This window comes from Alligator mississippiensis, chromosome 10 (genome assembly GCF_030867095.1).
Source record: "Alligator mississippiensis isolate rAllMis1 chromosome 10, rAllMis1, whole genome shotgun sequence".
Classification (NCBI taxonomy): Eukaryota; Metazoa; Chordata; order Crocodylia; family Alligatoridae; genus Alligator; species Alligator mississippiensis.
The window spans coordinates 16,549,721-16,574,339 of record NC_081833.1 but is presented as its reverse complement, the minus strand read 5'-3'; the positions used below and the strand labels follow the sequence as shown (position 1 = coordinate 16,574,339).

Sequence of the window (24,619 nt, the reverse complement as noted above, 5' to 3'; positions counted from 1 at the left end):
GTAGGACCCGACTGGGCGCTGCTGGTCCCTGTCAAGTGTCACCGAACAGGGGTCCTTGTACAGCGAGACCTTTTCTTGCAGACTTATCCCTACTTGCATGTGGCTCCTCCCCTGCATCCAGTCAGAGACTGGGGGCCAGAGGCTGCCAGGACAGCACCTTGCATTGAAGCCCAAGTGAAAACCATATGACCAGCCTCTGCCCATGGGAAAAAAACTCCATGCACCGAGTGTCTGAGTCCTTTGAGGCACTAACTCTGTGGGATGAGCTTGACTTTGAGAGGAGTATGTGGGTGGTGGGGATTGTCCCTGCCATCCTCATCCTGCACTCCTTTCATGGGGACAATGGAGCATAACTTCCCTGGCTCCCTTCTCACCTTCAGAGAAGACCCGTGTCCCCCCCACCCACCTCCCTCCTTCTGGATGGGCCCCCTGCATGGCCTAGCTGAGGAGTGGGCAGCGCCCAGGACAGAGTGAAGATGGGCGTCCTCTCCTTATACAGTGAGACTTTATGCAGTGAGATCCTTTCTTGTGGGCTGATCCCTGCATGCACGTGGCTCCTCCCCTGTGCCCAAAGGGACCAATCAGACAGGAGCACATTAGCAACAAGGCCCCACTTCACTGCTCCCCTCCCCTCCACTTCCCCCCACATTGCCTATATAAGATGCAGGCATGGGAGGGCATTTTCAGTAGGTTTGTCCCTCTCTCTCCTGCAAGGGCCGGCAATCTCCTCACCATGCTGTGGGGTCCCCTCCTTGTCCTGCTGGGGATGTGGTGCACAGGTGACAGTGGGGAGAGGGATAATTACAGAGAAGTGGGTGGTGAAGCCAGTTCCCCAAGCACAGGACCAGCAGGAGGGGAGCCCTGGGCGGATGTGACAGGGGTCTGCATGTTGTTTTCCAGGTACCAACTCACAGCCTGCACTCACTCAGCCGCCCGCCGAGTCAGTGTCCCTTGGAAACACTGTGAAACTCTCCTGCACCATGAGCAGTGGGACCAGCATCAGTGGCTACTATGTGAACTGGTACCAGCAGAAACCTGGGACCCCCCCTCGGTACCTGCTGAGATACAAGTCCGATTCTGACAAGCACCAGGGCTCCGAGGTCCCCGCTCGCTTCTCTGGCTCCAAAGACACGTCCAGTAACACCGGCTACCTGACCATCGCCGGGGTCCTCGCAGAGGACGAGGCTGACTATTACTGTGCTGTGTGGCACAGTGATGCTTGTCACAGTGACACAGCCACAGGGGAAGTGAGACAAAAACCTCCTCTGCCCTTCCTCAGCCAGGTCTCTGTTGGAGCCAGCAAGGAGCCGTACCAAGGGCAGCAATCACCTGTGCAAACACACCATGAAGTGTAACGTCTGCCTCTGCAGGGGAGAGAATGGTTCTCTGCCAACCACCCTGTCTGAGTGGGATGTAGGGAGCTCTTCCCGTGTTTTCCCTCATGGAGCCCCTCTGCTCTCTGTCCTTCTCCCTCCTCATTCTCTGCTCTTCTGTGGAGAGAAGGGACCAACGACTTCCTGGTTCCCATCTACCCTAGTGAGAACCCCTGTCCCCCCATGCCAGCTCTTGCCTCTGCCCCACTGCACGCATACCCTGCACAGACTGGCAGGAGTTGCAGACTCCAGGGACAGCGGGAGGAAGGAGGGCGGCAGCTCCAGACGCAGCCTTGGTGACATCCCTCCTTAAGTGTCCAGAGTCAGGACATTGTAGAGCTGCAGAGCTACCCCTCTCCTACCTGACTCCTTACCACCTTACCAGTGTCACCCACCATTACACAGCCGCAGCCCTGTCTTCTCAGCATGTGAACAAACTGTTAGTCTTGGAGGAAATGCCTGCAAGACCCTGGCTTTACTTTTAATATGTGGAGCCAGGACAGAGAGAGATGTGGGGGCAGCAGAGACTTTCCTCTCTGCCCTCAGCTCTGATTAGAGCACTCACCAGCCAGGGGAGTTTCCTCTATGGGATTTCTCTGATATTGCTCTACCCTGTACCCTATTCTAACCCTACCCTCTGTAACCAATACATTTCTCCTTTGTACCTATTTGTCGGAGACTTATTGGGAGTGGGTCTAAATTATGCCTTGGGATCCCTTTGGTTCGGCTGACTAAGGGAGACCACTACTTGTGCTTTTGACTGAGGGAAACATCCCAAGTTCTTGAAGTGAATCAAATCCCCTTGAGGGCTACTAGGCCTGTGTTTCCCAGGGTGCGCAGAGCCAGAATTAGCCCAGAGCCCTGGGTGGTAGCAGTGGAACCCCAGGCTAGCGGGTGTGCTCCAGGAAGGGGTCGGCCAGATGTGAGGCACCCCAGGGAGGCACTCGGAGCCTGGAAGGTAGTCGGGCGCAGTGAGGTGGGTGGCTCAATGCAGAAGCACCCCCTACTGGCCTGCCAGAGTCCCTTTCCAGAACATGGTGATTTAGCCACCATCAGTGTCTACGTCTCTAGGACAAAGCTAAACTGGCCTCCTCTGCGGACAACAGAGATATCGAACGAGTGCAGAGTCAGTGTACCAGTAGGAGCCTTACAGGGCCCTCATGCTCATTATATCTGATGCTATGCGCAGACCCTCCAGCATCCCTGACCAAGTCTTGGGTTTCAACTCCAGTAACACAGCTACGCTGCCCATTGCTGGAGTCCAAGCCCAGGATGAGGCATTTCAATACCACCAGATGTGCGGCAGCAGCACTTTCCACACAGGCACTGTGCAATGGGGACGTGAGACCCAACCCTTCTGCTGTCATACCCCACCCTTACAATTTCTGTTTACAGTGGTCTGAGAGCCAGGCCTCCAGCCACTTCACTAAACTAAGGGACAAGTCCTTGGTTAGTAGAAACTGGAGAGCTCCCCTCAAGTCAGTCAAAATATATTACCCAGAGATTTCACTATTGATCTTCCACAAAAACAACTGTGCCTTTCACTGGCAAATGCTTCCCATATGGTCACCAGAGGCAGCAGAAATGTCCCCAGCCCAGAGTTCAGAGTCCTCCCACCTTTTCCCTTCCAGTCTTAGCAGTGTCTAGGTTGCAAAGCTCAATGAGTGCAAACGCCATACTCCATAGTACAGCTCAGCTGTGGGATTGTCCTTTATGTTTCAATAACCTACAAAACTTGTTCACTCTGTTTAGCTTCTCCTCTGCACTATACTCATGTCATCAATATATTTAATAGTTATGTATTATTTCCCCTCAGTCTGAATCACCTTGAACGCTCTGTGGGTTGGAGCTCAAGATGAGGAGTCCAATATAATCTGCTCAGCACCAGACCCTTGCTTCCCCAGCACAGCATGCATTAAGGCAGGATGCAAACTGCCTCCAGCCCGGATAGCTCTGAAATACATGGTTTCATGCCAGGGCCACACACAGAGCCAGATTAGAGCAGCAGATCCAGCAGAGATCTGGCGTCCTGCAGAACAGGCACAGAACAACAGCCCCAGTCGCAACCCTCCAGGGAGACCTGCATGAAAACACCTGGGTACAGAACGGTTTCTCAGCTTGCTCTTGCTCCCGCTGCCATCTGCAGGGAACACAAGGGGTGTGTGCACTCAGAGCATGGTGCACAGGGCATGCATGCACTCAAAACTGCACGTGTCACAGCGGCTTCCCTTCCTGGACCACTTTGTGCCAAGCACCCAGGCTGGGCCGTGCTGCCCTAGATCCCAGACCCTTAGTGCTCAACAGCCCTTGCACATGCAGAGGCAGCAGGATTCACTGAAATGGGCAGTTAGCACTCTGCTTAACCCTGTGAGTGCCCTTGCTCTTTTTATCTCTGTGGAGATAAACCTCAGTTTACCTCCATGTCACTCCTCAGTTCATCGCATGTTACGCAGTACAATGTAGAGATGCTCCTTGCTGGAAAAGGCAGATCTGTTCTACAATGTGATGTGAGCACTCCTAGCATGGATTATCCTGCTTGACCGTGTGGATGTTCACAGTCTAAAGGTGTTTAACGCATGCTGAGTGTTCAGGCATCGTGGCCCTTTGGAAATCAGGCTTCAGTTATAATAACAATGCCAAGTCCTTTCACCAGGTGGAGGCAGGGCCTGAATAAGGGGTAGACAAACTAGGCATATGTCTAGGGCCCTGAGCTCCCAGGGCTCTGGTCCTTCCCTCTGTGCAGGCTGTGTCGCAAATGGCCCTGTCCACCTCCTTTCCCTTCCCTTCCCCTCCCCTCTGCCAGCTGCTTCCTAGCATCAGCTCCAAACCTGCACTCTATGGGTGGCAGCACCACTTTGGGGAGGGGTCTCGTCCAGCTGGGGGCCCACAAGTTATTTGCCTGGGACCCACTAAAGTGTCAAACTGGCCCTGGGTGGAAGCGGGCCACACCGCAGACTGTACGGGGCTGTGACAGGCTGTGGTGTTGGGGAAAGGGAAGGTGCGCATTGTTGACTGTCTTGGACAGACCAACCAGGCTGGCATGACGTTAGCTCCTACTGACAGAGCCATTTCCTGTCTTGCGCAGCCAGGGCTGCCCTGATGCCTGGGCAGAGCAAAGAGGATATTGTGCCATGTGTGGGCTGCAGGGACTCAGGTATAACATTCCTGCAACCCCCACATCTGACTTGTTCTGTACCGGAATAATCTCACCTGCACAATACACTGAACCATTGCACAGGAGCATGTCACCTCAAAGCACCAAGCGGATGAGTGCTCCCTGCACTCCTGGGAGGTGGAGAAGGAAGAGACACTGCTCCTCGCTGCTCACATGGGAACCTAAGAGGGGACCAACCAGCGCTAGGTCTGCGGTAAATGTTCCCAGCTCAAGGCCAGTCCCCAGTTCCTTAGAGAAATCCCCACCCAGCCCAGAGCTGGCTGGGAGCTGCGCCAGAAGTGAGACAGTGCCTGGCCAGCCCTGTGCTCCCTGCCAGCCCCCACACTAATATCCCGAGGGAGTCTGGGGCTACCCCTGGCTGCTGCAGGGGACAAGAGCAGGGAGTGCATGTAGGCATGCTCCTAGGGAATGCTTACTGCATAGTAAACTACTGTCCAGGCAGCCTTTTTGCATTCATAGCCCATGTAGACATGCCCAGCAAGAAGCTCAATCTGGAGTTAGGGAGTGGGGGAGGAGGGGGGCATTGCTGGTATCACACGGAGATGTTGCAGTGCAGCTGCCTTCTAGGAGGGGTGGTTTGCTCATCTCAGATTCTGCTAATCCTTGTCCAGGCCAGTGCAAGAGCCTGTGTCACCCCAACCAGTACTGTGCAGGACGTGGGATGTGACTTAGGGAGCCCAGCAATGCACAGCACCACAGTGACAGGGATACTGGCAGCAGCTGTTCACTGCTGATCCCAACAGCTGTTTGGGACAGTCAGGAGCAGCCAGAGCTGCACAAATCTCAGCCCTGGTGTAGACATGGTCAAATTTCCAAATGGCTGAACAGGTTTGAAAAGCAGGTTTTGATTGTAATGCCCCTTTTTCCCACTGGAGGGGCCTTTTGACTGCACTTAGCTGCTGAGACGCTTCCAGCCAGCTCCAGCTCCCACCACAGCCCCAGGTAGTTGCCTACCAGTGATGGAGTTTCCTTGTGGGCAGCAAGAGTTGGGGTCAAGCTCTGCCAAGGAAAACAGCTGGGGTCTGAGCTCCAATAGGATGTGGTGTGAAACTCCTCCAGCCAGAGCTCACTGCTCTGTCTGCAGCATGTCCGAGCAAACTGGTCAGCTCACGTGCAGAGCAGAAAAGTTTGAGAAATACTATGTGCCCTGGCCCAGCAGAAACCTGGCAGCATCCCCAAGTTTCTGATGTGCAAGGATAAGGAGAGACCCTCTGACCAGTTTGGGGCTAGCTCTGCTACCACGGCCACACTGACCATCACGGGAGTCCAAGACTGTCAGTGCCCAGTGTTATTTGAAGACAGCAGCACTCATCGCAGTGACACAGACAATGGGGAAATGGGACAGCAACTTCTTGTTCTGAAAAAGAAACACTTGATACCAAATATTCCCCTGAGAGTACAAGGCTCAACTGCCAACAAGGTGCCGGTGCCAGTACCCACTAGTGACAGACCCCAGGGGGAAAGCTCAGGATTAGCACAAGGCACGTAGCCAGGGCTGTCACCCATGGCATTACGGTGTGAGCCTTCACCCCACAGAGGGGCTCCCTGGTCACAGCACAGCCCTCCACAACAGCCCTGCCCCGCGCAGGGTGTGAACAGGGGACTCCTGTGGCCTAATGCCAGGCACTGTCCCCCTTTGCCCAGCTCCCCTGGGGGCAGTCGCATGTCAGCCTGCAGATCCCCAGCCCGACTCCAGTCCTGCTGTCTGGGCTGTCTGGGGACGGGGCTGGGAGCAACACTCCTGACATGGCTCTTGTTCCTTGTGGGTTGGAGCTCAAGACAAGGAGTCCAGTACAATCTGCTCATCATCAGACACTTGCCTTCCAAGCACAGCATGCATTAAGGCAGGAAACGAACTGCCTGCCAGCCCGGCTAGCTCCGAAATACATGGTTTCATGCCAGGGTCACACACAGAGCCACATTAGAGCAGCAGATCCAGCAGAGATCTGGGGTCCTGCATGACAGGCACAGAACAGCACCCCCATTGCAATCCTCCCAGGAGGCTTGCATGAAAACACCTGGATAGAGAATGGTTTCTATGCCTGCTCTTGCTCCCGCTGCCATCAACAGGGAACACAGGGACGCAGGGGACAGCATACACTCAGAGCAGTAGGTGTCTCAGCAGCTTCTCTTTCCTGACCTCTTTCTGCAAAGTACCCAAGCTGAGCCGCACTGCCTTAGAGCCCAGGCTGCTAGTGCTCGGCAGCCCTTGCACATGTAGAGGAAGCTGGACTTGCTGAAATGGGCAGTTAGCACTCTACTTAGCCCTGTGCCTGCCCTTCCTCTTCTTTATCTCTGTGGAGCCATCACACCTCAGTTCATTTCACCTTAATTAGTATAATGTGGAGATGCTCCTGGTTGGAAAAGGTGGATCTGTTCTATGATGTGATGTGAGTGCTCTTAGCATGGGTTCTCCTGCTTGAATGTGTGGAGATTTGCAGTCTAAAGGCGTTTAACATGTGCTCAATGTGCAGGGATCCTGGCCCTTGGGAAATCAAGCTTCAGTTATAATGGCAATACCACGTCCTTCTGCCGGGTGGAGGCAGGGCACAAGAAATGCATAGACTACCTAGGCATATGTCTAGGGCCCTCAGCTGGGGGCAGGGGCGGGGCCTATCCTGTCCTTCCCTCTGTGCTGGCTGCGGTAGGGATGGTCCTGTCCACCTCCCTTTGTCAGCTGGTTCCTAGCATCCGCTCCAAGCCCGGCTTCCAGGGGGCAGCAGTGCCAATTAGGGGAGGGAGGTCTCGGACAGTCAAGGGCCCACCAGTTTGTTTCCCTAGGACCCCCCACTAAGGGGTCAATCCAGCCCTGGGTGGATCTTTCCTCTATCCAGGCTGGAGCTGAGCCCCTGGTGTCAGGCACAAGCTGAGGGTGGGTGGGGGTGAGGTGAGAGCAGCAGCCAGTGACAGGGGCAGATTTGCATGAAGGGGCTGATCTCAGCTCTGGGGGGTTAAGAGAGGCTCAGGGGGTCCAGCCAGAGACCTGTTTGCATGAGGAAGCTGAGCTGCTCTGGATTCCCACCACGGCCTGGGCCCCTGGGGCAGCTGGGGCTAGCCCCTTGTCCCTCAAAGTGTCTCTACAGTCAATAGCCGGTCTCTGTGTCTGAGTGCCTTCTGTATCTCCCTGTGGTTGAACATGGTCGCTGGGCTTTCCTTCTGTAGCCTGGACTCACTCCAGAACTCGTTCAGGACCCTGTAGAACAAGGAGTGCTCCACGGTATACCATCTCCTGTTGGTTGCTGCGTACACCCCACACCATGTCCGGTGGTAACCTTCAAAATACTTGATGAGACAGGCTGTTTTAGTCTCTGACCCAGTCACCAGTTTGCAGATCTGGCTTGTATACCATGACTGCAGGAACAGGTAGATGTCTGGTATCCCCCTGTCCCCAGTCCATTTCTTTATGTACAGGGTCTTCCTTGCCACCTTCTCCATTTGGGATCCCCAGAAGAAAACACAAAAGGCTCTCTGGAGTCTCTGAGTGATACCCTTTGCAACGGAGAAGATCAGTGCAGTGTACAGAAGTGCTGGTAGCACCATGTTCATGAGCGCCACGTGCCACCCTGCCCCCACTCCCCCGTGTGGAGAGGTGGCATGTGTGCCACAGACCCAATCTTTGCTTCACCTTGGCCTCCTTTCTTCTCCCAGACTCTCCTTCCACTCACCTCGGGGTCAAACTCCACCCGGAGGATCTTGACCCCCAGGGACTCCAGGTCCCCAAGCTCGTCCACAGGTGCTCTTGGCAAGTGCTTTTGCTCATGTTGAGCTTGGCCTCCTGCTGCTGCTTTGTAAACCCGTGTGTACCGCAGGGCTCTTTCTACTGCACAGTTATTCTGGCACAGGATGTTCAGGTCGTCCATGTAGGCCAGGACCTTGGTCTCTTCATTGTTTCCTCCAGGGATTTGGATTCTGCGCATCCCAGGCTCATGCCTGATGTGCTGGGCCAGGTGTTCAATGGTGCAGATGAACAGGATCAGGGAGAGTGGGCAGCCCTGGCAGACCCCTGAGTTTATTGCAAATCTGCATGCTCAAGAACCCGTTGACCAGCACCTCGCTGATCTCATCCGGTGTTGACCCATGTGGGTTTTTTGGAGTTTTTTTAATAAAAATATATCTATCAATATATATATATATATATATATATATATAGACAGAGAGATCGGGATATTGTTATGTATATACATCTGCTATCATATACTTTTATCGCACCTTTCCTTTAAAAAAACACCTTAAGAACCCTGCATCCCCGTGACAAGAAATGCACCCACTTCCCTGCGCCCACACCCTCCCACCCTCTGCCCTCCCCTAACTTTGCTATGATACAACACATGTGCACTTGGCAGGGGTTATCCTGCTCAAACACATGGATACTCAATTTTCAAGGGCATGTTTAGCGTGTGCTAACTGTTCTGTGAGACAAGCATTTAGGAAATCAGGTTGCAACTGTCCTGGCAATGCCGACTTCTTTCACTAGGCAGAGCCGTTTCTCAATAAAGCCTGGAGCTGATGCTCTGAGATCCTGGGCTAGAGCAGTCTGGGCTGGGACCTTTTTGCTCCCACAACAGCCGTCCTGTTTCCATCACCCAAGTACCAGAGCTGAAGGAAAACAAGCCTGTCAGCAGCTGTAATTGGGGAGGAGTAAACCCAAGGGGAAGAAACAGAAGATCTGCCCCTCCTGCCGCTGTTCCTCCACTCCAAACGTGTGCCCAGCACATGCCTGCAGGGAAGGGGCATGACGAGGTAGCTGGGCCAGACCTGGCTGCAGTGAAACCTGCTACCTGTTGCCCAGACAGCTGCAGCTCCGACCCATCACAGCCCAGTGCAGTCTGCAGCCAGCACTGGTGTCTCCTTGTGTCCATGGGGTCAGGGCCTGCAAAGGACAACATTCGCCTTTCAACCCCGCACTGGAAACCATAGGAAATTCCTCTGCCAGAGGGGACTGCTCTGTGCATGGGGTCTGAGCAGTTGGTGTGTTTTGAGGCTTGTTCTCTACGAGCTGACCTTGATTTTTCCCTCAATAAATCTATAATATGTAGGGAAGTGTTGGGGGTGGGGCGAGTTGAGGTGAAAGCAGCAGCCAGTAACAGGAGGCAGTTTTGCATGAAGGGGCTGATCATTGCTCTGGGGGCATAAGAAAGGCTCAGAGGATCCCAGCGAGACACCCAATTAGCTAACGAAGCCAACCTGGTCTGGATTCCCACCATGGCCTGGGCCCCACTCCTTGTGGCGCTCACATACTGCTCAGGTGCTCCTCAGGAAGGATTGATCTCAGGCCTTCAAGCCAAGGGGTCTTGGGGTTTATTCTCACCTTACCTCCCCAATGCTTCCCCAAGGAGCCTAATCCAGCTGGAGGCTTATCCCGGTGTTTTCCCTTCTTCTTTCAGGTTCCCTTGCCGGGTACGTGCTAACGCAGCTGCCCGCAGTGTCTGTGTCTCCAGGACAAACTGCTCACAAAACGTGCAGTGGAGAGAAGTTTAACAAGGAGTATGCACACTGGTACCAGCAGAAACCTGGCAGCGTACCCCGACTTCTTATATACAAGGATAGAGAGAGACCCTCTGATGTCCCTGACCGATTCTCTGGGGCCAGCTCTGGTACCCATGCCAGCTCTGGTAGCCACACTGACCATCACTGGAGTCCAAGCCCAGGACGAGGCTGATTATTACTGTCAGAGTAGTGATGACAATGACACTCCTCACAGTGACACCGGGCAATGTGAGACGTGGGACACAAACTTCTTGCGGTCCCTGCAGAGGTGTCAGACCATTCCTTCTCATGGCAGGGAGTGGGGGCTCTATGGAGACAGAAGGATTTCTGTTCAGGCCCATCCTATAGCTGTTGCGAGGCCAGGCAGGATGCAGGACTTCTCCACAGTCACCCCTGGGAGAGACCTTCCCTCACAGCCTTGAGAGCTGTCACATGACTGACCAAGGAAGACGCAGGACCACTTCCCTATTCCTGCTATAGGAACAAACCTCATACACACACACTCCCCGCTTGGCCGTGTCTAAGCGTCTGGCGCTCACCCCTCTTCTGTGGACCCCTGTGCACGCGGATGCTCCTCACCTGAGAGCCAGACGTGGCTGAACACTGCTCTCCAGGGCTCTTCTGTTTCCACAGCAAGACCAACTCTCTGCCTATAATCACTTCACCCATGAGCCCGCTCCCTGCCTCTCAGTGGACCCAACCTCCACGTGGACCAGGAGTGAGACCTCCTGTGCTGGTGAAGTCTCCTGGAGGTCAGGCTCACAAAAGCCAGGAGAAGTGCTCCCTTTTTCCAAGCCCTCCATGCCCATGGCTTGTGGGCCTCACGGGCATCTGCAGGAGCCAGGACAGCAGCCTCACAGCAGTGGGGACAGGGCTGTGAGGGGCCAGGTCCTGGCACAGAAGAAGGGCAGCTGCCCTCAGTCAGTGAGAGCAGCAGGAAGAGCTGGGCCCCGACGTGACACGGGTGGGAGCGGGCCACACCGCAGCTGTACGGGGCTGTGACAGGCTGTGGTGTAGGGAAAGGGAAGGTGGGCACTGCTCAGTGTCTCAGACAGACCAGCCAGGCTGGCGCTGAGGTTAGCTCCTACGGGCAGAGCCCTTTCCTGTGTTATGTTTGGGGACTGTCCTGACCCCTGGGCACAGCAGAGGCAGTGTTATTTTGGGCAGTTGTTTTTATTAAAATATTTTGTGTTGCAGGTGTGTTGTCCCCTGGCTTTTAGTTGTTTTGCTTTGGTTTGTTTTGCGAGGGGCAGGCAGCAGACTGGAATAATATATTTCTATATAAATATTGTTAAATATATTTACAGCATCTAGCATAAGTTTTCCTTCACACACCTTAAACCAAATTTAAATCCCGATGCACCCGTTACAATAAACACAGTTGCGCTCCCCTGCACCCATTCACAGACCTTTCCCTAACTCATTTACAGTCTCTTAGTCCTAGTCCCCATTTTGGGGTTTCATTCTCAGCTCATTCACTGCCCTTGTCACTGTTGCTGTTGTTGTCGCTTCTGCTGCTGCTAATGCTGTTGCTGTCTCGCCGCTGTCTCCAGCGCTGGTTGTGTCCCTGTCTTATTCGTCATCCCTGGCCACTCCTCTTGCGGGGGGTCTTGGAACAACCTGTGCCAAGTGTCTCCCTTCCAGGTGGAGTTGGTTGTCTCTTCTCCATCTTCTCCCACCGATTCCTGGTAGTAGGACTGGAGCTCACCCAGAAACATATTAACACAGTTTGCAGATCTGGCTCGTGTACCACGCCCGCAGGAACAGGTAGATGTCTGGCATCCCCCTGCCCCCAGCCCATTTCTTTTTGCACAGGGTCTTCCCTTGCCCCTCTCCATTCAGGATCCCCAGAAGAAAATGCACGTGGCTCTCTGGGTTCTGCGGGTTCCCAGCTGAAGCCCTGTTACTTGAAAAATCTCACAGCTGGTAGTGATTATGGCCTGGTGGGGCCACCCTGCCCCACCACTCTGCCTCACCACCCCCCGCGTGGAGAGGTGGCACATGTGCCACAGACCCAATCTTTGCTTCACCTTGGCCTCCTTTCTTCTCCCAGGCTGTCCTTCCACTCACCTCGGGGTCAAACTCCCCTCAAGGACCTTGACCCCCAGGGACTCCAGGTCCCCAAGCTCGCCCACAGGTGCTCTTGGCAGCGGCTTTTGCTCATGTTGACCTTGGCCTCCTGCTGCTGCTTTGTAAACCCGTGTGTGCCGCAGGGCTCTTTCTACTGCACAGTTATTCCGGCACAGGATGTTCAGGTCATCCATGTAGGCCAGGACCTTGGTCTCTTCCTTGTTTCCTCCAGGGATTTGGACTCTGTGCATCCTGAGGTCATGCCTGATGTACTGGGCCAGGCGTTCAATGGCACAGATGAACAGGATCAGGGAGAGTGGGCAGCCCTGGCGGACCCCTGAGTCTATCCCAATCTGCATGCTCAAGAACCCGTTGACCAGCAACTCACTGCTCACATCCGGTGTTGTCCCATGTGAGTTTTTTTTAATTAAAGTATATCTATCAATACATATAGAGAGACAGAGAGGGATATTGTGATATATATACATCCACTATCATACACTTTCTTCGCACCTTTTCTTTAAAAAACACCTTAAGAAACCCGCATATCCATTACAATAAATGTACCCACACGCTTCCACCCTCTACCCTTCCCTAACCCAAACTCAGTCTCTTAGTCCAGGCTCCGGTTTGCGATTTCCCTTCTCAGTTCATTCCCTATCCTTGTTGCTGTCGATGTCACTGTCACTTCCACTGCTGCTCATCCTCTTGGTGTCCTCCTCGCTGTTCTCCCTGTACACTTCCCTTCCCAGGGCGGGTTTGAACAGCCTGTACCATATGCTCCTTTTCCGGGTGGAGTTGCCCCATGTGTGGGCTGCAGGGACTCTGCTATAACATTCCCTGCAACCCCGCACATCTGGCTTGTTCTGTACCTGAAGCTGTCTCACCCACATGTCACACAGACCCATTACACAGGAGTGTGCCACCTCAACACACCAAACTAATGAGTGCTCCCAACGCTCCTTGGGGCAGGGAAGGAAGAAAAACAGCTCTTCCATGCTCACGTGAGAACCTAAGATGGGACCTTATGGCACTAGAGCTGGGGGCCAGGAAGGTAGCTTTTCCAGCTCATGGCCACGCCCCAGCTGCTCAGAGAAATTTGTGCCCAGCTGGGGATTGATTGGGAGCTGTCCCAGAGGCAGGACTGCTCCAGGCCAGGCCCCAGATAGGTGGCGAAGCCCAAATGGGCAGCAGCTGTCACCTGGCTTCCTGCACATCAGGTCCCCTTCAGTTGCGTTCTGGGCAAGGACACAGATGTTACTACAGCCCACAGAGCTCTCCTGGCTCCATGCACCTAGGATCTGGCCCCATCCTCCTTGCCAGGCCCTGGGCTAGCACTCCCTGCTGAGCTTCCCCCACCTGCTGGAGGGGAACAGAGCAGGGAGCGCATGTAGATATGCTCCCAGGGAAGGCTTACTGTACAGTAAGCCACTATTGCATTAATAGCATGGGTAGACATACCCAGCAAGAAGTCAATACTAGTGTCAGGGAGCCACAGGGCATCACAAAGAGAGGCAGCAGTGCAGCTGCCTACTGGGACAGTGGTTTGCTCACCATAGATTGCACTAATCCCTGTCCAGGCCAGTGCAAGTGCCCGTATTGCCCTCACTAGCAGTGTGAATGAGAAAATGACTGGGGAAGCCGAGCATTACTCAACAGCACAGTGAGAGGGATACTGGCAGCAGTTGTTCAGAGCTGATCCCAGCAGTTATTTGGGACAATCAGGAGGGGCCAGAGTGGCACAAATCACAGTCCCAGTTTAAACATGGCCAAATTGCCAAATGGCTGAGAAGGTTTGAGAAGCAGGCTGTGGTTACAGTGACACTTTTTCTACTGGGAGGGGGGACTTTCATTCCACCCACCTGCTGGGACACTTGTTATCTACCCTCCAGCCATCTCCAGCTCCAGCTTCCAACCCAGCCCCAGGTAGTCTGCAATCAGCACTAGGGTCTCCTTGTGGGCCCTAAAGTTTGGGATTAAGCTCTGCCATGGAAAACAGAGCACACTGCCCTGCGCACAGCACGTCTGAGCAAACTGCTCAGCTAATGTGCACAGTAGAAAAGGTTGAGAAATACTATGTGAAAATCTCACAAAAGTTCAAGCCCAGGACGAGGTGGACTGTTACTGCCAGGTGTTGTTCGAAGGCAGCAGCACTCGTCACAGTGACACAGACAATGGGGAAATGGGACAGAAGCTTCTCGTTCTGAAGAGGAAACACTTGATACCAAATATTCCCCTGAGAGTACAAGTTGCAGCTGTCAACAAGGCAGCTGTGTAAGCACCCTCTGATGACAGACCATAGGGAAAACTCAGGATTAGCGCAGGGCACGTAGCAAGGGCCATCACCTATGGCATGATGGTGTGAGCCTTCACCACACAGAGGGGCTCCCTGGTCACAGCACAGCCCCCCACAACAGCCCTGTCCCTCGCAGGGTGTGAACAGGGGCCCTTCTGCAACCTAGTGCCAGGTGCCCTCCCCCTGTGCCCAGCTTCCCTGGAGGCAACCACATGTCAGCTGGCAGATCCCAGGCCCAAGTCCAGTCCTGCTGTCTGTGCTGTCTGGGTGAGGGGCTGGGCCTGGCTGAGTTAGGGGAGCGACACTCCTGATAGGGCTCCTCTTCCTTGTCCTGCCGTGGTTTCCAGTGCTGCAGTTGGACACGCTGCCCTCCCTTTCCTTCCATCTCCAGAGCAGGCATATTGGACCCAGCTACGTGACAGGCAGAGGAAGAGTGAGGCTCCCCTGCCCAGAACCTGCACACGGTGAGAAGGGAGAAGCAGTCAGGCTGGCACGCGATCCCCAAGTTTCCTCCTCTAGGTGACCCGGCCCAGCCCTGCTGCTTGTGCACCGGGCACCACACCTCAGCAGTGCTGCACGTGGCCCTGTTGTGCCAGGAAAGCCCCAGAGGTCATAGCACTTAGCAGCCAAGGTGGTCTCCCTCGTGCAGGGCTCAGGGGACAACTGAAGCCCCCCTGCTACTGCTCTGCCAGCAGCCTCCTCCGCCACCAGCTGCCCCTGCCCACCACAAGCCTTGCATCAGACACTGAGCATTTGGGACAGTCAGAAGGGGCCAGAGCTGCACCATGCTCAGCCCCTGTTGAGGAGGGGCTGCTTTGGCAAATGGATCAGCAATATTGAGAACCAGGCTGCAATAATTATAGCAATGCCAAGGCTATCCCTGAGCATGGGGCAGGCCTGGCCCTGTAAGACAGGAGTTGAGCCTGTGGTGTCAGGGTACAGACTGGTGGCACAGGGCAGCCTGGCAGCTGGAGATCTTTGCTCCCCCAGTAGCCATCCTGTTTCCATCCCAAGCATGGACTCCAGGAAGACACAGCCCTGCAGCTGCTGTAGTGCGCAGGTTTGTTATCACCCTGAAATAGAATAGGTTTCTGATAGCATACTGTTAGGTTTACAATAATTTGGATTATTAAGAAGTATTAGCTTTACAGCTGAATACAAGGCATGACCTGTGGCCTAGCAATGCAGCTGACCACAAGGCAGAATGATAGCTAAGCCTTTGCTTGTGTCATGTAATCATTTTAACTGTATTAAGCATTTTCTGAGTTAAAAAGTGGATCTGTGTCTGTGTGCTGAAAAATCAGCTACAGCAAGAAGTAAGATAAGACAGGGAAACCATTGCTCTGGGTGCAGTGGTTGTGTCCTTGAGAAGTATCTACTACTGTGTAAGGTTTTGCTAACATATTATAATGTTACTGTTACTTAACTTTTAGCTTTTAAAAAGTGCTAGTTCAGCTTAATAGAAATATGCTGTTACAAAGATTTGTAAAGCACCGCCCAAGTATTGCTTTTTGTTAACCATGTAGTCTTGCCTTGTTGTAATAAGTATAAAAGATCGCCTCACCCTTGAGGGGGGGCCATTTTGCCTTTTGCTGGCTTTATGGTCTTTGCTCGAGCAAATAAACAGCTGTCTTTCTTTACCCGCGTTGTCTGTCAATCAGATTACAGCTAGACAATGAACCTTAGGGAAGTTTCTCCCACCACATGCTGTAGCTGGGCAGGAAGAGGTACATGGGGCAGAAAGAGAAGATCTGTCCCTCTTCCTGCAGCCCCGGCCCCTCCCCCTGCCTGCCTGGCTCCCGCCTGCAGGGAAGAGCAGTAAAAGTGGACCAGGATACATCTAGCTGCTGGGACACTTACTACCTGCCTTTCAGTCAGCTCCAGATCCAGCTCCAGCTCTGGGCAGTCTGCAGCCAGTGTTGTTGTCTCCTCCTGGCCCTAAAGGCTGGGGCCAGGGCCTGCCACGACAGCACCTTGCACTGCAGCCCCAAGTGAAAACCATATCACCAGCCTCTGCCCATGGGAAACAAACTCCAGACACTGAGTGTCTGAGTCCTTCGAGACACGAACTCTGTGGGATGAGCTTGATTTTGAGACGAGTTTTTGTGTTGTTTTGTTTGTGGGGGGTGGGGCGTTGTCCCTGCCATCCTCATCCTCCACTCCTTTCATGGGGACAAGTGAGCATGACTCTCCTGGCTCTCTTCTCACCTTCAGAGAAGACCTGTGTCCCCCCCACCCACCTCCTTCCTTCTGGATGGGCCTCTGCACGGCCTGGCTGAGGAGTGCGCAGCGCCCAGGACAGAGTGAAGAAGGGCGTCCTTTCCTTATACAGTGAGTCTTTATGCAGTGAGATGCTTTCTTGTGGACTGATCCCTGCATGAACGTGGTTCCTCCCCTGTGTCCACAAGGACCAATCAGAAAGGAGCACATTAGCAACAAGGCCCCACTTCACTGCTCTCCTCCCTTCCACTTCCCCCCACTGCCTATATAAGACGCAGGCATGGGAGGGCATTTTCAGTGTGTGTGTCCCTTCTCTCCTGCAAGTGCTGGTGATCTCCTCACCATGCTGTGGGCTCCCCTCCTTGTCCTGCTGGGGACCTGGTGCACAGGTGAGAGTGGGAAGATGGATTATTACACAGAGAAGTGAAAGTAAACTGAAGCCAGGGCCCAAGCACAGGACCAGCAGGAGGGGAGCCCTGGGCGGATATGATGGGTGTCTGCATGTTGTTTTCCAGGTGCCAGATCACAGTCTGTTCTCACTCAGCCGCCCGCAGAGTCAGTGTCCCTTGAAAACACTGTGAAACTCAACTGCGCCGTGAGCAGTCGGACCAGCATCAGTGGCTACAGTGTGTACTGGTACCAGCAGAAACCTGGGACCCCGCCCCGGTACCTGCTGTATTACAAGTCAGATTCTGAGAAGCACCAGGGCTCCGGGGTCCCCGCTCGCTTCTCTGGCTCCAAAGACACATCCAGTAACACCGGCTACCTGACCATCACCAGGGTCCTCGCAGAGGACGAGGCTGACTATTACTGTGCTGTGTGGCACAGTGATGCTTGTCACAGTGACACAGCCACAGGAGGAAGTAAGGCAAAAACCTCCTCTGCCCTCCCTCAGCTCAAAGCTGCCTGGGAGCTGCCCCAGAAGTGAGACAGCTCCTGGCCAGCCCCAGGCTCTTCACAGAAGTCCCCACCCAGCCCTGGACTACCTGGGAGCTGTCCCAGAGGCAGGACAGCTCTGGGCCAGCCCCCATCTTGGCAGGGAAGCCCCGCTGGGTATGGTTATTGTCTCCATGTGCAGGGGCCTGGGAGTGCTGTCTCCTCACCCAGGGTGTGATGTGTATGGGGCAAGGAGACCATTCTTGCTGCAGCTGGCAGATGTCTCCTGGCTCCACGCACCTGAGACCCAGCCCTGTGCTCCCTGCTAGCCCCCACAGTAATATCCCAAGGGAATCTGGGGCTACACCTGGCTGCTGCAGGGGACAAGAGCAGGGGGTGCTTACTGCACAGTGTCACGGGCAGGGTCTTCCAGGAGGGCCGTGATCTCCTTAAGGCCCCTTCCTCCGTGCCAAGTCGGCCCAAGGGCACCCTCCGATTCTCACTCTCCATGTCTTTGATGTTCTAATATATATATTATTAGGGAGGCTGCCTCACGTCCTCTTGGACACGGTCCGTTGTAACTTCTGGTCCTGTAGACTCCCGGACCCCTCGTGGGTCTTGTCCTGCAAACGGCTGCTTTGGGACACCCTAGCCTTATGGGCTATGCGTAGCTCCCACCGCCCCTTATACCACGCCCCAAGCCTCGCAGTTGGAATGGACGTTGGTCTGTCAAATACAATCGCCCTCTTCTCTGGGGCCTTCTCAGCACTGCCGCCCCCTTCTCTGGGGCTCTCTGTGGTCCTGCAGGGCCTTCTCAGGAATGCCGCCCGTCTCACAGGCCTTCTTGATAAAGCCGCCCTTCCTCCAGGGCTCACCACACTGCTGTCCCCTTCCTCCGGGGCTCACCACACTGCTGTCCCCTTCCTCACAGGGGCCTTCTGCAGCGCTACACCCTTCCTCAGGGGCTCGCCATGCCCACACTGGGGCTTCTCAATAGTGCCCCCTCTCTGGAGCTGGGATCTATGCACCCCATACGCCATGCCCTTACTGGTGCTAGGGCCACCATGCTGCTGTGGGTCCCCTATGAGGCCTCCTGCAACCCCTAATAGCTTCACCCAAACCACCGGTGTAATAAATAACAACAAAGCAAAACACAAGCCTCTTGGCTACAACTTAACCATAAGCCACCTGGCTATAAAACTGTCACAACCAAATTAATCAGTGCCCATGCCACTAGCAAGAGATGCACACAGCAGTCAATTAAGGGTTAAAGAAATCTCTGTCTAGAAGTTCCTGAAAAAAATCCAAGCAAGAAACTTAAATCATGCCTAAGTTTCGTTTCTTGCTAGTGACGTGGGCATAAATTTATGATTGTTCAGAGTAAAAGAGGATAGCCCTGTCATAAATCCCTGCAATTGGTCAAGAAGCAAGCTCAGACCCCTCACACGTAACGGACAGGAAACCTGACCCACTACCTTGTAACCTGATAGCAACCTGAGAGGACAAAGAACTGCTGCTTGCCAGATAATTAAAGATTCCATGTAGCAGTCCATCATTGGACACCTCCGTTAGTTACCTCTGTCTATAAATAGTTTAATAAATTCCGCCTAAGTCGGAGACCTCTGCGGGAATCTCTAAGGAGAAACCTAAGATCATAATCAGAGTAAACTGACAGTCTGATCAGCTGTCAATAGCTTCCTGTCAGCATAAATATTGACGTATCAAAGCCCTGCAGGCACCATAGCTCGTTCCCGGCGCCACATCTGTACGCTTGATCGTAATCACTGTATCGTTAGCTGTAACCTGAAACCATACGCTTGATTATAATCGCTATAACCGGAAAAAATGCAACGGAACAAAGACTCAGCCTGCGTCGCATGTCACTATCTCCTGTAACCAACACGCGTCTGTGCCTGGTTAATTTCACCCCATCCATCACTACCCACTTGTCAGGTGAAAGTTTTATTGCTTCAGTGGTGGGGGTTCAGCAAGCAGCTGCCGGCGCTGCTCTGATCTCCGACAATAACAACATTGCTCCAACGTCCCAGAGCTTCCATCCTTACTCAGCTTAAGCAGTCAGGCTCCCTCTCGCACCTGTGCCTTGGGAGCTCCTTACTGGCGCTAGGGCCCCCATGCTGCTGTGGGTCCCCTATGAGACCTCCTCCAACCCCTAATAGCTTCACCCAAACCACCGGTGTAATAAATAACAACAAAGCAAAACACAAGCCTCTTGGCTACAACTTAACCATAAGCCACCTGGCTATAACAACATTGCTCCAACGTCCCAGAGCTCCTTACTCAGCTTAAGCTGGACCTACAGTCAGGCTCCTTCTCACACCTTTGCCTTGGGAGCTCCAGTCTCTCTGGCTGCTGGCACTGAACTGCTAGCCTGGCCTCAGTCCCTGGGCTTTATAAGGGCCAGGCCCTGCCCCTTCCAGTCAGCTGACCTTCCCTGGTTGCCCCAGCAACCCACAGCTGGGATCCTTATTCCCTTCGACGGCCCTTTCCCTGGCAGTTTCCCTTCTCTAGGAGCAGGGCACCTCAGTGCTCTGCGACACACAGTAACATACTGCGTAGGAAGCCTTTTTGCATTCATAGCCCATGTAGACATGCTCAGCAAGCACTTAATTCTGGTGTTAGGGAGCGGGGGAGGAAGGCGGCGTTGCTGGTATCAAAAGGAGATGTTGCAGTGCAGCTGCCTCCTGGGAGGGGTGGTTTGCTCATCTCAGATTCTGCTAATCCTTGTCCAGGCCAGTGCAAGAGCCTGTGTCACCCCAACCAGTACTGTGCAGGACGTGGGATGTGACTTAGGGAGCCCAGCAATGCACAGCACCACAGTGACAGGGATAATGGCAGCAGCTGTTCACTGCTGATCCCAACAGCTGTTTGGGACAGCCAGGAGCAACCAAATCTCAGCCGTGGTGTAGACATGGTCCATTTTCCAAATGGCTGAGCAGGTTTGAAAAGCAGGTTTTGATTGTAATGCCCCTTTTTGCCCACTGGAGGGGCCTTTTGACTGCACTTAGATGCTGAGAGGCTTGCTACCTACCCTCCAGCCAGCTCCAGCTCCCAACACAGCCCCGGGTAGTCGGCTACCAGCGATGGAGTTTCCTTGTGGGCAACAAGGTTTGGGGTTAAGCTCTGCCAGGGAAAAAAACAGCTGGGGTCTGAGCTCCAGTAGGATGTGGTGTGAAAATCCTCCAGCCAGAGCTCACTGCTCTGTCCATAGCCTGTCTGAGCAAACTGCTCAGCTCACGTGAAGAGGAGAAAAGTTTGAGAAATACTATGTGCCCTGGCCCAGCAGAAACCTGGCAGCATCCCCAAGTTTCTGATGTGCAAGGATAAGGAGAGACCCTCTGACCAGTTTGGGGCTAGCTCTGCTACCACGGCCACACTGACCATCACGGGAGTCCAAGACTGTCAGTGCCCAGTGTTATTTGAAGACAGCAGCACTCATCGCAGTGACACAGACAATGGGGAAATGGGACAGCAACTTCTTGCTCTGAAAAGGAAACACTTGATACCAAATATTCCCCTGAGAGCATGAGGCTCAACTGCCAACAAGGTGCTGGTGCCAGTACCCACTAGTGACAGACCCCAGGGGGAAAGCTCAGGATTAGCACAAGGCACGTAGCCAGGGCCGTCACCCATGGCATTACGGTATGAGCCTTCACCCCACAGAGGAGCTCCCTGGTCACAACACAGACCCCACAACAGCCCTGTCCCACGCAGGGTGTGAACAGGGGACTCCTGTGGCCTAATGCCAGGCACTGTCCCCCTGTGCACAGGTCCCCTGGGGGCAGTCGCATGTCAGCCTGCAGATCCCCGGCCTGAGTCCAGTCCTGCTGTCTGGGCTGTCTGGGGGAGGGGCTGGGACTGGCAGAGTTAGGGGAGCGACACTCCTGTCATGGCTCTTGCTCCTTGTCCTGCCGTGGTTCCCAGTGCTGCAGTCAGACACGCTGCCCTCCCTCCCCCTCCATCTCCAGAGCAGCTGGACTGGGCTGAGCTGTGTGACAGACAGAGGAGGAGAGAGGAGTCCACCTGTCCCTGAAGGCTACGCAGCCCTGCGGTGCCTCACTGCACAACCCAGGGCAGTGGCTGACAACCACGGACCTTCCCACCTGCTCGGGTACTCAGAGCAGCGCTGAGCAGAAGTAGATCATCTGCACTGACTGGAAACTGGCCAAAAAGGGAAGCCTGGGGAGGTGGGGGTGACTATGGGACTCACAAAAGAGCCAGATGGATGTGGAGAACATTCAAAGATCACTTGAGCTGGTGTCTGCGCAGGTGTCAGTGAACACCAAGCAACTCAGGTCCATACGGCATCATTCCTCCTGTACGTGGAGCAAATTAACGGTGCAACAATGGCACCTAAATTACTTCTCAGAGTCCAGCAAAGACCAGGGCTCTGGCATCTCCACTCCCATCTCTTCTTCCAAAGACACATCCAATAATGCCAGCTACCTGACCATCACTGAGAGCCTTGCAGAGGACGAGGCTGATTATTGCTGTGCTATATGGCACAAGAGCACTTGTCAGTGGCAGCCACAGGGAAGGAAATCCAAACCCTCCTCTGCCCTCAGAGCCTGGAGGGAGCTGCGCAGACAGCAGCGATGGGCCTGCGCGGGAGCACGTCACATGCGGCAACTCTGTGCACGTGACTTCTCCCTCTGCAGGGGAATGGCCTGTTACCTGCCACCACCCTCTCTGGGTAGAGCCGAGGCAGCTTTTCCCTCCTTTTCCTGGAACCTGAAAGGTTTGGGGGTGGGGGGTTCTTTGCCCTCCTCATCCTCAACTCCTTTCATGGGGAGGAGGGGAACATAACCCCCCAGGACAGAGGAGAGAGAAGGGTGACAGCTCCAGTTGCAGCCCCTGGTGACACTGCCCCTGCTCCCTGGCTGCAGCTCTCTTTCACATCCCCAGGAGCAGAGGGCCCAGGAGAGGGGCTGGCTGCAGAAATCCCCATGTCCCTTGGAGCAGGAAAGGCCGGTTGAGTGTCCACCTGCCAGGAGAAAAAGCAGCATGTGCTGGAAGTCAGGCCCTGTGAGCTCAGACTGCCACAGTCAATCCAAGCTGCAGTGACTGGAGGACCCGACTGGGTGCTGCTGGTCCCCGTTGAGTGGGACCGAACATGGGGCTTTGTACAATGAGATGTTTTCTTGCAGACTGATCCCCCTTGCATGTGGCTCCGCCCCTGTGCCCACAGGGGCCAATCAGACAGGAGCACATTAGCAACAAGGCCCCGCTTCATTGCTCCCATCCCCTCCACTTCCCTCCACTGCCTATATAAGAGGCAGGCATGGGAGGGCATTTTCAGTGGGTTTCTCCTTCTCTCTCCTGCAAGGGACGGCAAACTCCTCGCCATGCTGTGGGCTCCCCTCCTTGTCCTGCTGGGGACGTGGTGCACAGGTGAGAGTGGGGATTGGGATAATTACACAGAGATGTGGCTGCTGAAGTCAGGGCCCCAAGCACAGGACCAGCGGGAGGGGAGCCCTGGGCGGATGTGACAGGGGTCTGCATGTTGTTTTCCAGGTGCCAGCTCACAGCCTGCGCTCACCCAGCCGCCCGCAGAGTCAGTGTCCCCAGGAAACACTGTGAAACTCTCCTGCACCATGAGCAGTGGGACCAGCATCAGTGGCTACAGTGTGTACTGGTACCAGCAGAAACCTGGGACCCCCACTCGGTACCTGCTGAGATACAAGTCCAATTCTGACAAGCACCAGGGCTCCGGGGTCCCCGCTCGCTTCTCTGGCTCCAAAGACACGTCCAGTAACACCGGCTACCTGACTATCACTGGGGTCCTCGCAGAGGACGAGGCTGACTATTACTGTACTGTGTGGCACAGTGATGCTTGTCACAGTGACACAGCCACAGGGGAAGTGAGACAAAAACCTCCTCTGCCCTCCCTCAGCCGGGGCTCTGTGGGAGCCAGCAAGGAGCCGTACCAAGGGCAGCAATCACTTGTGCAAACGTGGTGAAATGTAACATCTCCCTCTGTGGGGGAAAACTGGTGGCCTACCAACTGCTCTCTCCGGGAAGAGGTAGCCAGCTCTCCCCTTCCACCCCCCACCCCTCCAAGCCCCCACTGAGTCCCTCTGCTCCCTGCTCTTCCCCCTAGCTCATCCTCTGCCCTTTCATGAACAGATGGAAAATACGACCCATCCTGGCTCCCATCTCACCTACCCCCCACCCCCATGGTGAAAAATGGGGCTTTTCTATTTCTTTTCCACATTATATTAGATGCTATAGGCAGACCCTCTGACATCTTTGGGTTTCAACTCTGGTAACATGGCTATGCTGCCCATCACTGGAGTCCAAGCCCAGGATGAAGCTGTTCATTACTGCCAAGTGTGGGACAGCAGCACTTTCCACAGTGCTACAGTGCAACGGGGAAGGGAAATACAACCCTCCTGCTGCCAAAGGCCACACTTACTATTTATATTTACTCTGGTCTGAGAGCCAGGCCTTCAGCTACTTCACTAAACTGAGGGCCAGGTCCAGGCTCAGCAGATACTGGCAGAGCTGTCCTGAAGTCGGTGAAACTACATCATGCAGAGATCTCAATATTTCTCTTCCAAAAACTGAGCACCTCCCATCCTACTAGGGTTTCACCAAGAAACCAGCAGTGCATTTCACTTGCTCATGCTTCTCATATGGTCTCCAGAGAAAACAGAAATATCCTTAGCCCAGAGTTCAGAGTCCTCCCATCTTTTCCCTTCCAGTCTTAGCAGTGTCTACATCAAAGGGATCAATGATTGCAAGCCCCCTACTCCATAGTGCAGCTCAGCTGTGGCGTTGTCCTTAATGACCCAGTAACCTACAAGCTTTGTACTCTCTGCTTAGCTTCTCCTCTGCTCTTTACTCAGTGTCATCAATGTATTTAATTGTGATACATTATTTCCCCTCAGCCTGAGCAACTTAAAGGCTCTGTGCTTTGGAGATCAAGACAAGGAGTCCAATGCAATCTGCTCAGTGCTCATCATCAATAACTTGTTTCCCAACAGTGTGCAGGAAGCAGGAAGCGAACTGGCCCCCAGCCCAGCTACATTTCAAATACATGGGCTGACACCAGGGCAAATCAGAGGAGCAGATCCAGCAGAGAGCTGCAGTCCTGCAGGAGGA

The 24,619-nt window shown here is 54.2% G+C and overlaps 1 protein-coding gene, 1 pseudogene and 1 gene segment (V, D, J or C); all 3 read left to right on the top strand.

Moving 5' to 3' along the window:
- The first annotated feature begins 703 nt into the window (after positions 1 to 703).
- LOC102568917 (immunoglobulin lambda variable 5-39) lies at positions 704 to 1,355 on the top strand. Its single transcript, XM_006260334.3, has 2 exons — positions 704 to 779; positions 901 to 1,355. The coding sequence occupies exons 1-2, from the start codon at positions 734 to 736 to the stop codon at positions 1,353 to 1,355; spliced, it is 501 nt and encodes a 166-aa protein (XP_006260396.2). The 5' UTR covers positions 704 to 733.
- An 8,395-nt stretch (positions 1,356 to 9,750) lies between these two features.
- LOC109281717 (immunoglobulin lambda variable 3-25-like) lies at positions 9,751 to 10,457 on the top strand (annotated as a pseudogene).
- A 12,370-nt stretch (positions 10,458 to 22,827) lies between these two features.
- LOC132243527 (immunoglobulin lambda variable 5-37-like) lies at positions 22,828 to 24,357 on the top strand. The segment is given in 2 exon segments: positions 22,828 to 22,906; positions 23,030 to 24,357. Coding segments are annotated over 2 exon segments (492 nt in total).
- The last annotated feature ends 262 nt before the right edge of the window (positions 24,358 to 24,619 follow it).